Genomic DNA, 11,433 nt, shown 5'->3' with positions numbered 1-11,433 from the left:
CCAAGAACTAAAAAAAGGACCATGAAAACACTTCAACACATATACATGCATGTAGACAGTGAGAATCATGCAGAGGATTTCTCAGCAATGTTTGCTTGGACACAGAACTTATAATTCACATAATGCTGATATGCATGATACCTGTTTTGCACACGTCATTTATAGGGAATACTTATTTTTGCACATACATGTGCAGAAACTTTAGCTTGTCTACTAACGTAGCGAAGCTCAGACCTCAAAGGATAGTACACTTCTAGGTACCTCTAGACATTAGTTCATGGCGCATACGTGAGTATCCATGTGCATAGAGTCGAATTTTGTAGAGATATTCATCGCAGGTTACTTCTTGGGCTGGTACCACAATTGCCAGCGGCATTCTTGCTCCTCCATCTCTACTGGGATTAGAGCATTATGGACATAATTCACACACCGTCTAGAATATATCGTCTTCAATTAAACAAATCTAGTGTATATAATGCGAACCATCTATTAATATATTGTCCCTTAAATACCATCCTTGAGGAGCCATGCTACACAAAATGCCATTAAAAACTACACCAACGATAAATAATTGAACATTCTTGACACTAAATGTAGGGAAGCACCACCTGGTCAAATTTTGTTCTTCAGATATTTCTAATAGCACATATTATTGCCAATCTTGACGAATCAATCACAAATGCAATTAACAAATCAGGACCATAATAATTATCAGTACCGTGTTTCTTTTCTGAAACATCTGTTGTCCCTCACATACAAAATAACTGGATTTATGTGGAGCCCGTTAGATGCAATTGTACGTGTAAATTTAAAACATTACTTCTATACCCCCAAAAAATCTGAAACAATTGCATATCAGTATATATTTCATTTGCACACGGTAATGACACTGGAGCACCTCTTCTTCTATGTTTCTGCAAGGATCAAGTAGCACAGATGCATACGTTTGATTACTAAAGCAGATCAAACCCATCAACATTGAGACTGAAAATTACAAAAGACGAGTATGAGACGTTCCACCAAGGGTACGTGTGTGAGTTTGGGAGCTTACCTACTCATGGCCAAGACATCCTCATTTCGAGTGCCCAGCAACCTAGCATTCAAAAAACAAGACAGACCTTCAGCATCAGATACCCTCTACTATAATGTCATGCAATAAGAGAAGTAACATCTGACAAGGTGTGGTACTATACATCAAACTATGCAGGAGCATAGCTGCTGCACCTTCTCCAGGGAAAAGTGCCATGGTTGCAATAAACTCAGATGCTATTTACCGGAAGTTCAGCGTATCTTTGTAAGAGAGTTGAGTATAAAATTTGTGCTAATTTATCATGTCCAGTTTATCCTACCAAAGTGCAGCCCACGAACGTAGGGGCCTGTACCACATAGTAAGAATCTGCAAAGCAATTACATGCATCATGAACAGATCAAGGAAAGGGAATTATGCAAAATCAACCATTAGTCAGGTGTAGTACGAATCAGGAACCAGACATCACGTGTGTACTTCTTGAGAGGAACCATGAAGGCACGTCCATGAGCAAGTTTTTGTGCGGCTTGAAGTCCCAGTGCAACACACAACGTCTCTGCCACACCCTTGTAGAGCTGGCACATCATGATGTACATGCACAACATCACCGGGTCACCAAACACCAGATCAAACACCATTGGCACATTCAACCAAACACCCCGCATGCAAAAATTGGAAAATGAACAACCAACCTTTGACGGTATTGCTAGTGATCTTCTTATGGTTCTTGCGGTGGCCACATATGAACTTCCAGACTCCAGAGGTCGGTATCCTGTACTCGAAGACGAGGTAGAGGATTGATTTGGATCGAGGAGGTGCACGCCATGTGGGTCCTGCAATAGCATCCATGCCCAGAACCTACTGGCTAAGACACTCTCGATGTCGTCGCTAACATCCCCCATTTGGCTGGAGATATTTGGGAGCATGGAGGATGGGGGCAAGGTAGAGGCGCTAGACTACATACTTCAATGGCGGCCCTGTCGACTTTTTGAGTGAGGAGGTCGCGGCATCTCTGGCCAGAACACGGGAGGATCCAGTGGCGCATAGCGGGGAGGACGCGGTAGCTTGCATGAGAACTGAGAACGTGGGAGCCTCCAGCGATGGTTGCCATCACACCAGGCACGAGGAGCGGCGGCTCAAGGTAGGAGGACGATGGGTCGTGGAATAAGGGGTTGAGGGAGATGGGCCTGGGACGTGCGATCGTCGGTTGCGGTTGTTTCCTTCGTCGTTTTTCTGAGTTTTTTTCCTGTGTGCGGGAAAGAATCACGGTGCGATTGTAGGAGAGGTGGGGAAGGTCGTGATGGTTCTTGCAGGGATCGAGGGAGGTCGAACCATCACGACGTTCGATCCTCCTTTAATAATAGAGATAGAGTGGCACTATTCTAATCCCAGGATTAGAATAACTATTTGGATCATAGCAGCCCTATATAGGGCCCGACAGGGCCCTCCCGAACTTCTGAACTGCCGCCGGCCCGACAGGATCCACTGGATCCCGAGGCCCCCCGACAGGATCCACCTGATCACGATCCCGATCCCGAGCCGCCCCAGCCCCCCTCCTCCCCTCGATCCCCCGACCTCCCCCTCATCGCCGCTGATCTTCGCCGGATCCGCCGCCTCCCTTCCTTCCCCAGCTCCTGGCCGGCCGGATCCGCCGCCTTCCTTCGTTCCCCAGCTCCTGGCCGGCCACCGGCGTGGGCGAGCGAGCGACGGCGGACGCCGGTGCGAGGGAGCCCGTGTCGCCTGGACGTGGCGAAGCCGCCATGGACTTCAGGAAGCCGCATCCTCGTCCCATCGTCACCGCCCGAAGCCTTGGCAGACCAGATGACGGCCCCGACGGAAGCAACGGCGAGCGGCGCGACCAACGGAGCAACTCCTCCGCGGAGGCGGCATCGGCTGCGCCCTCAAATTCAGCGGCAAAAGTACATGAACTTCCTCCCAATTTTGCCTTCTTCTTCAATCTTGCCTTCTCTGACCTTCTTGCTTCATGCAGATGAACTTCGCGCCCCCTGCAAGACATGGATTTCCATGGAATTCCTCTACTACCTCCACGACGAATTGTTCTCAAGGTGGCCTATCATCAGCTGCTGGAAAAAGATTGGCCGAACTTCTAGCCAGGGTATGGTTGAAATTCTTCCTTCCTTTGGTTTGTTATTTGCCTACAGCTATGTGAATTTCAGGTGGTGTGTGAGCCTCAGTCCAGGCTACAAAAGCTTTTTCAAATTCTGCCTGCTTACAACCATGTGAAGTTCTGGTAGTGTGTGAGCTTCAGTCTAGGCTACAAAACATCATTGTAAAAATCTGCCTGCTTACAGGCATGTGAAGTTCAGGTAGTATGTGAGCCTCAGTCCAGGCTACAAACACTATAAAATTTGCCTGCATTCACATTCACACGTGACTTTCAACTAGTAAGTGTGCTAGAGTTCAGGTTGGTATGTCTCTGGTTCTATGCAAAATAAAAATAAAAGGAAAATAAAACATGCACGTGATATGACATGAAGGTCCGGTTGGTATGCACTAGCAGTCCATCCATTCAAACGCATGAAGGTTCATGTTTTTTAACTGTAGACAGTATTTCCCCTTTGCAAAACAGGAAGTTCAGGTTGTGGACAGTGCTCAGTTCAGGTGCATATAAGTAATAAAATATTGTAGAATTAAAAAACAGGATGTGAAGTTAATTCTGTGAAGGGTGCTCAGTTCAGGTACAAAAGTATTGGCAGATGCTCAGCTCAGTGCATAGCGTGATGGCTATCACCACTTTTATACGAGAAGTTCAGGCTGTGAATAATGCTAAGTTCAGTTACAAAGGTATAGGCATATATAACTTGTGTGCTAATAAACATTTTTTTTCTTTTATGTCAGGAAGACGAGAGACGCATGAAGAAGCTTAGAAGTTCCCAGCAGCAAGTACACAATCCAAAGCCTGTACGCGTTGCATCACCCCCTCAATGGGTCACGCCTCAAATGCACCAACAACATTACCAACCTGCTCCAGACCAAAAATGGATGACACCCGAAATACATGGATACTTCCGAGATGTTGGGTCACAGCCCTATCCGCACATGTTTGCGCCTCCACCTAATTGGGTGACACCGGAAATCCCTCGCGGATTCTTTGTATCCACAAACAGGCTCCCAAGCACGCCGATGGAGGAGGGGGTTAGCTCAAGTCATGCGTGTAACTCTGGAGGTTATCCTTGTGTGCCTCGTCAATGCCAAAGCGAAGCAACTAAACCGGATCCCAGGACAAATCCAACAGCAACACACACACGGAGGAGAGTGATCTGCACACTACCACCGTTTAATCCTGCTGCTGCTGCTACAAGTCAGAATTGTATGGGTGATAAGGTAGATGGATTGCTTCACAAAACAAAAGAGCAAACCAAGACCAGGATCGCAATACCTCCACAACCACCTCAAGCAAAAAGGACGCAAACAAGAGAGAGGCCATCTTCAGCCCTCCTTCCTCCTCGTGATCCACTGCCGCATCCTGCTATGCTTACTCCGCCATGCCCCATCCCAGAGGGACAGCAACTGACACCGGCGGAGTTGCGATCATACACGCACGTAAGTGAAACAAAAAATATTAATATACACATCTTGTATTATCTGCACATTTTCTGCTCCCTCCAGAATAACAAGTTCATAAACTGCATTTTAACGTGCTATTTGGATTTTTTTTCTTTTTCTGCAGACGCCGGATCTACCGGATTATCTAATACCAAGACTAAAGATGCGATTCAAAGATGTAGAGAAAGCAAGGGAATTTTATAACAGATACGCCAGACACGCTGGTTTTGGAATCAGGAAGACGGGTGGAAATGACAACCACAAGTATTTTGTTTGCGCCTTCCAAGGGATACACACATCTTCTGTTTCAGAGGCCAACAGAAAGCGAAACAAAACATCGCAGAGGACGGGCTGCAATGCAAGAATGAGGGTGAAGGTGCAGGAGGATGACACATGCGTGGCAGTGGACATTGAGTACAATCATAATCACCAGCTCATGCAAACTGATGACATGCTGGTATTTTTGCACTCACACAAGAATTATGACCCCACTATTCTAGAGTATGTAAAGCTCCTGCAGTACCATGATGTCAAGCACACAACAATCATGTCCATGCTATCTGAAAATGAAGATGGAAGCTACTTCCTAAGCATGACCGGACGAGACCTACTAAACCAGTAAGTATTCAAACACCCACATGCTGCAATGTAAAATAGCATCCTAGCTCACAACCCCTTTGATAGCAAAAATAACAAATGCATGTTGGCGTGTGATTTGTAGGAAAGCCATGAATGCAAGGAAAGATGATTTGGATGATGTATTAAAACTTGTTTCATTCTTCAAAGACATGAAGGCAATAAATGATGAGTTTTTCTATGACATCCAAGTGGACAAGGGCAAGTCAATTAAAAACATTTTCTGGTCCAATGCAAGCTGCCGAGGAGCCTATCAAGACTTCAGCGATTGCGTAACATTTGACACGACTTACAAGACCAACAGATTTCATATGCCCCTGGGAGTGTTTGTTGGAACAAACCATCACTTGCAGTCAACGATATTTGCTGTTGCCCTGATAAGAGACGAAGATGCAAAGTCATTCAAGTGGCTGTTCGATACATTTGTACGGTGCATGAACAACAAGCACCCAACTTGCATTCTAAAAGGTGAGTTCAAAAAAAAACTCCTCAAGTTTCATCATCTTTTCAATCTATGGGTCTCTGTTGATTGGGTACATTTGTTTTTTCTGAAAAATATGTAAAGAATGCAGTTCAACCACTGTTAGCACAGAAGTCCAACTAGCAAATACAAGAAAGCAAAATTATCTGTCACATGTTTAGAAAAAAAGTAGTTATGAACGTGAAGTTCAAGTACATGAATCATAGAAGTTCAAGTACATGAATCATAGAAGTTCAAGGACAAAGCTGTTAGATAAAAATATGTAGCATGTTCAGAAAAACATAGTTATTAATGTGAAGTTCAATCACTGCTACCACAGAAGTTCAACAACACTGCTGTAAGAAATTTTTTGAGTGTGACACTACTAGTTTGTCCTACTACTAACTGTGAAGTTCAAGCACTGGTACCACAGAAGTTCAGCAACACTGCTGTAAGAAAAAAAATACATGTGACATTCTTAGATAGCCATACTACTAGATGTGAAGTTCAATTACTTGTGCAACATAAGTTCACCATCAGTACAAAAAAGAATCAAGTTTCATTTTTTAATTCATGCAGACCAGTGCCCATCGATGGCGAAAGCTATACCACAATCATTTCCAAACACCGTCCACAAGCTATGCCGTTGGCACATATTGAAGAAGTACAGGGAATACCTCGCGTTGCTGTACAAAAAGTATAAAACATTCAAAGAGGAGTTCACAGCTATATTGAACTGGCCGCTGATGCCAATGGAGTTTGAAGATGCCTGGGCTGAACTCGTGCACAAGTATCACCTAGAGAACGACCAGATGATGATGCAGCTCTGGAGTGATAGGAAGATGTGGATTTCAGAATATTACAAGAACATTTTCTGTGCTAGAATGACTTCCACACAATGAAGCGAGAGCATGAACCACGTGCTAAAGAAAGGGTTTGTCAAGGGGACCCAGAACCTACACAAGTTTGCTAGGCAGGTCAATGCTTGCATACAAACTCGGATGCAGAAGGAGAACGAGCAAACAATGACCAGCATGGTATGATGACAAGTACAAAACACCACCATCATGTTTTGTTTACCTTCAACATGTGCACTTTGAATTTAAAAAAATGAAAACCATGATTCTGCTTCAACTAATATCTTACTTTTTGACATGTGGAGACCAATCCTGTGACAAAGACAACTTACGGCTACGAGGAAGACATGTCTATCAAGTACGCGAGAGCTGTGTACACCGAGATGAGGAATAGGATGAGAAAGGCCACGCTATTTCGCGCAAAGCGTACAATAGAGTCCACTAAGTACCTTGTGTACTACCACAACAAGCCTGGCCATGATGATGAAGAAAGATTTTCCTGGTCAAAGCATGAATTCCAGGTTGTAGCTGACCCAGACAATGAAATATACGAGTGTGAATGCAAGCTCTGGACACACACATGTGAGCGGGAAAACAAACTCATTAAATAGCTAGACTAGTAGTATCATATCAAAATTTATGAAACTCATTGCTGCCTCACAAACTATGTATTCTGCATTCGTCAAAAAATGCAGGCCTGTTTTGCCTTCACATCATGAACATACTGGACTACCTGAAGCCTGACAAATTTCCAAACAAGTATATCCTCAAACGGTACACAAAGACTGCAAAATCACAGCCAACCTTTGATACAAGGGACTACAACACAACCGCATCGGATGGCAGCTCAAGGCTATCGAAGCAAGACATCTTGCTGCAGCTGAATTTGATGGTTAACAAGAAAGCGATGAGATGTGACCAGCAGTATGACAGAGCCTACTATGTTCTCAAGAGGCTCGTGGAAGAGCTTGATGCAATACATTCAACAAATCGAGCGGATGCTGACGAAAGGATGGCTGAAGAGGACGCTGAAATTGAAGATGACCTTCACTATTATGCAGCTGAAATGCTCAACGCCGCCGCTGAATCCAACCAATGCAAGCAGGGTGATGGCCAACCAATGGAGCAGCGACAGCAAGAGACGATGAAACTGCCGCTGTATTCTGAAACAAAGGGTTGGAAGAAAATTACTGCAGCAAAGAAAAGTGACAAGAGAGCGCAAATAAAGGCACCACCTGCAGGAAGAGTCGTGGTGCTCGATGAGAATGGAGTGCCACTTGGACACAGGAAATGTAGTGTGTGCAACCAGGTTGCGGGACACAACAAGCTGACCTGTCCAACACTCTTGGAAAGAAACAATGCCGAGGAGGTCAAGCAACCCAAATCTCAAAAACAGCAACCCAAAGTTATGGAACAAAAGAAGGGACCACACCCACAGAAAGCAAGCACCAGACTTTGTAGCATATGCAAGGAGTATGAACCACATAATGCAAGAACATGCCCGAAGCGAGCAGATGCTGAAAAGACAAGCAAAAAGCCGAAGAAGAAACAGAAAGCAAAACCCAGAGCCAGCAACAAGAAAGAGGTGGAAGAGGAAGAGGAAGACGAAGACACCGTCGAAGAAGAGGAAGACGAAGAGGAAGAGAACGATGAAGAGAAAGAGGAAGAGGATGGTGAAGAGGAAGAGGACGATGAAGAGGAAGATGAAGAGGAAGAGGTACATGTCAAGCAAAAACCTATACAACCAAAGCCTAGGAGGAGCGCAAGGCTGATGAATAGTTAGAATAGGTCAATTAACACAATGCAAACTTATGTCATGTCAATGTCCAGAATATTATGTCATCCCCTTTTATTGTTGAACTTTCAAAGAAGTCCTGGTAACATACACTGTGAAGTTCACGTAGTATTACTGCAAAAGTCCTGGTATGTTATGACATGAAGTGATGTGCTGATGATGTACTGCATGAAAGAGCAAGCAGTAATAAAATGAAAAACATACACTGTGAAGTTCAAGTAATATTACTGCAGAAGTCCTGGTATGTTATGGGATGAAGTGATGTGCTGGTGATGTATTGCATGAAAGTGCAAGCAAGAACAAACATGAAAAACATATACTGGGAAGTTCAAGTAAGCTTACTGCAGAAGTCCTGGTATATTATGGCAGGAGGTGCTCATGTTGTATTCCATAAAAGTGCAACCAGCAAATAATCATACAGTATTGAAGTTCACGTCAGCTTATAGAAGAAGTTCTGGTATATAAAATCAATGTAGGAAAAAATATGCTTAAAAAATAAAGTTTCACCGCATAAACTAAGGTTAGCAAGCCTAAGACAACACGTTCAAATGTGAAGTTCTGCTTGGATACATGCAGAAGTTCATGTACAATGCCGACAAAAGATAAAGAAACGTCAAAAATATTTCTGCACAGATTTACATATGAAATATGTTCGCACTTGAAAAAAACACAAAAAAACAAATATAGATTCTACGCAAAAGCATACATATTGGTTGGGTTGAACATTACCAATACATTACACAACACAAAATATCCTCTCCATCTGAAACCAGCAGCCCAGCCACATCTCAAAGCAGAAGTTCAAGTCTATGATCATATGTTGGGAGCCCGAAAATAAACAACATAAAAAAAATCAAGCAGTTAAACCAAAACCGAGGCAGAAGTTCAGGTACATCTGTTGGGGCAAAAACATTCAACACATGGATACTGAAAAACGACGCAGTACATTGAAATTCACAAAGCCAAATCATTCTTCACACCAAATGCATTTGTCCACAATATCATAAGTAATAGTGCTGCACCTATAGATACACAAATCACTAAAAACATTCTTACAACCAAATCTTTACGGAATTGTTCCAATCATTATCAAACCTAAAAATCTATACGAAATCAAATCTACAGATGAAACTAATGCTTCGAATTCACGGGCCAAAGGACTGGATCTCTTTAGGGAGCTCTGAGAGCACGACTTCATTCTTCTTGCTAAAAATCAGAGTGTGCATGAACTCAGCCTTTCAGTCATCTGCAGCAGCCTGCAAACAAAGAAAGGTGAAAACGATGGTTTAGTAACGGATATCTAAAACCACAGCAGGAGAGTCTCAGCAAAAACACACAAGAATAATCAAAGGATGATGAGACAAGAACAAAGACAGAACATACTTCCACATCACCAAAATCTTCAACAATCTCATCGCCATCATACGAAGAGCTGAACTTCACGGCAAAGAAACCACAATCATTACTCTTCTGCTTCGGAACATCGATGAAAGTCGGCCTCTTTGCAATAGTCACCCAGTTAGGCTGCTTGCTCGCCTTGTATGCAGCCTTGCCGTACACCTCCTTGAGCAACCCAACAAATCTCTTCATCTACTGGAAATAACAAAATTAGATGAAGTCAAAAACATGTTAACCAAAATAGTTAAGTTCAGGTACATAAAAAAGCGACACTTGCATAAGATCCACCTAAACAAAATAGCAGAAGTTCAACTTCTAAATGACAGTCAGTTCAAGCAGTATTACCAAAACAGAGACAGCAACATATTTTGTCAACACAAGGCATAATAAACTTCGTGTCAAACAAGAGAATGTGAAAGGAGGTTCAGGCCAAGAAACACTCACGATATTTTGGCAGTCCCCGTGGGAACTCGATCGCGACATTTGCATATTATCGTAAGAAAGTGAATCAAGGATGTCAATGCTCCCACGATATCTATTCAACACATACACACTGTAGTGCGCCATTGTGCCAATTGGCTTGAATAGAATCAAGAAAACCTGCCAAGAATGAAAGGACCGGTGAACACAAACTATAAAAGCATATGTACTGAAGAACCGGCATGAACAAAAACTTCTTGACAAACTCAGCAAAAGGATGCACATGAAATTGAAAAAAGCAAGAGTTATGAAAACCTAACCAGCTTTGCGTTAAGAAGGTCTTCTTCCTTGCGAACAAACATTGGGAGGAGACCAGCAGAATTTTTTGCATCAAACTTTGGAACTGTTGCACCGAAGAAATCATACTCCAGGCAGTACTGTGCATTCACAAAAACACAATTAAAACACCTCCCATATGCTACTACAACAAAACTAAGGCAAAAAGAAGGAGATAGGGGTGCAAAGAACTAAAACCTGTATGAAGTAGGGACTAAGTACAACCCTATCAGCACTAGTGAATATCTCAGAGGCCTCTGGCTTATCCTTCCACAAATTTATGAGATAATCCATTATGTCTCCTTCCATCTGCTGCCCTTCACCGAAAAGCGTATAAAGGACACGTCCTATGAGGTCAATCACAATCGCAGGGATGGTAAACATGCAGTAGCTTGTCCTACAGAATACAAAAGGATGGTAAAAAATATATTAGAAGTTCAGATACAACAACAAACAGAAGTTTAGACACTATAACTCAAAAGGCAAGAGGAGACATAAAACAGAAGTTCAGATACTACAACAACGACAGTTCAGACAATACAACAACAGAAGTTCAGACACTACAACTCCAAGGCAAGGGAGCGACAGATGAGGGTAACTCACTCAGAATGCTTCTCCATTCCGTCTTTACTCAACACATACTATTTCAACTTCCGGGCCTCGGATAGATGAGGGTAACTGTATTTTTTTAGGGGAGCGACAAGAGAACGCCACTTCAAAGGCAATCTTGATGCTCTCTTGGAGGAAGTTATGTTCCCAGACTCAACTGCCGGTTTCCTCCTGGTGATCACAACATTCTTCCCACCTCTACCAGCAACAGTACCAGCAGCACATTTAGCATTCTTCGGGTAAGCAATCTTCTCAAAATCATCATCGGACGAAATCACTTCTGCTTCGGCTGCTTCGACTGCATCAGCCTTCCTGTAGCAAGGGGTTT

The 11,433-nt window shown here is 43.3% G+C and overlaps 1 protein-coding gene across 1 annotated transcript; it reads left to right on the top strand.

The window, feature by feature from the left end:
* The first annotated feature begins 2,787 nt into the window (after positions 1–2,787).
* On the top strand, positions 2,788–6,592 carry LOC147973462 (protein FAR1-RELATED SEQUENCE 5-like). The gene is made up of 6 exons (XM_087524692.1): positions 2,788–2,946; positions 3,018–3,143; positions 3,887–3,949; positions 4,719–5,212; positions 5,316–5,698; positions 6,270–6,592. The coding sequence occupies exons 1-6, from the start codon at positions 2,788–2,790 to the stop codon at positions 6,590–6,592; spliced, it is 1,548 nt and encodes a 515-aa protein (XP_087380818.1).
* The last annotated feature ends 4,841 nt before the right edge of the window (positions 6,593–11,433 follow it).

The sequence above is a fragment of the Triticum urartu genome, chromosome 5A (assembly GCF_056163025.1).
Source record: "Triticum urartu cultivar PI428250 chromosome 5A, HENAU_Tu73, whole genome shotgun sequence".
Taxonomy (NCBI): Eukaryota; Viridiplantae; Streptophyta; class Magnoliopsida; order Poales; family Poaceae; genus Triticum; species Triticum urartu.
Note: the sequence above shows the minus strand (reverse complement) of the source record. Positions and strands in the feature narration are given on the sequence as shown.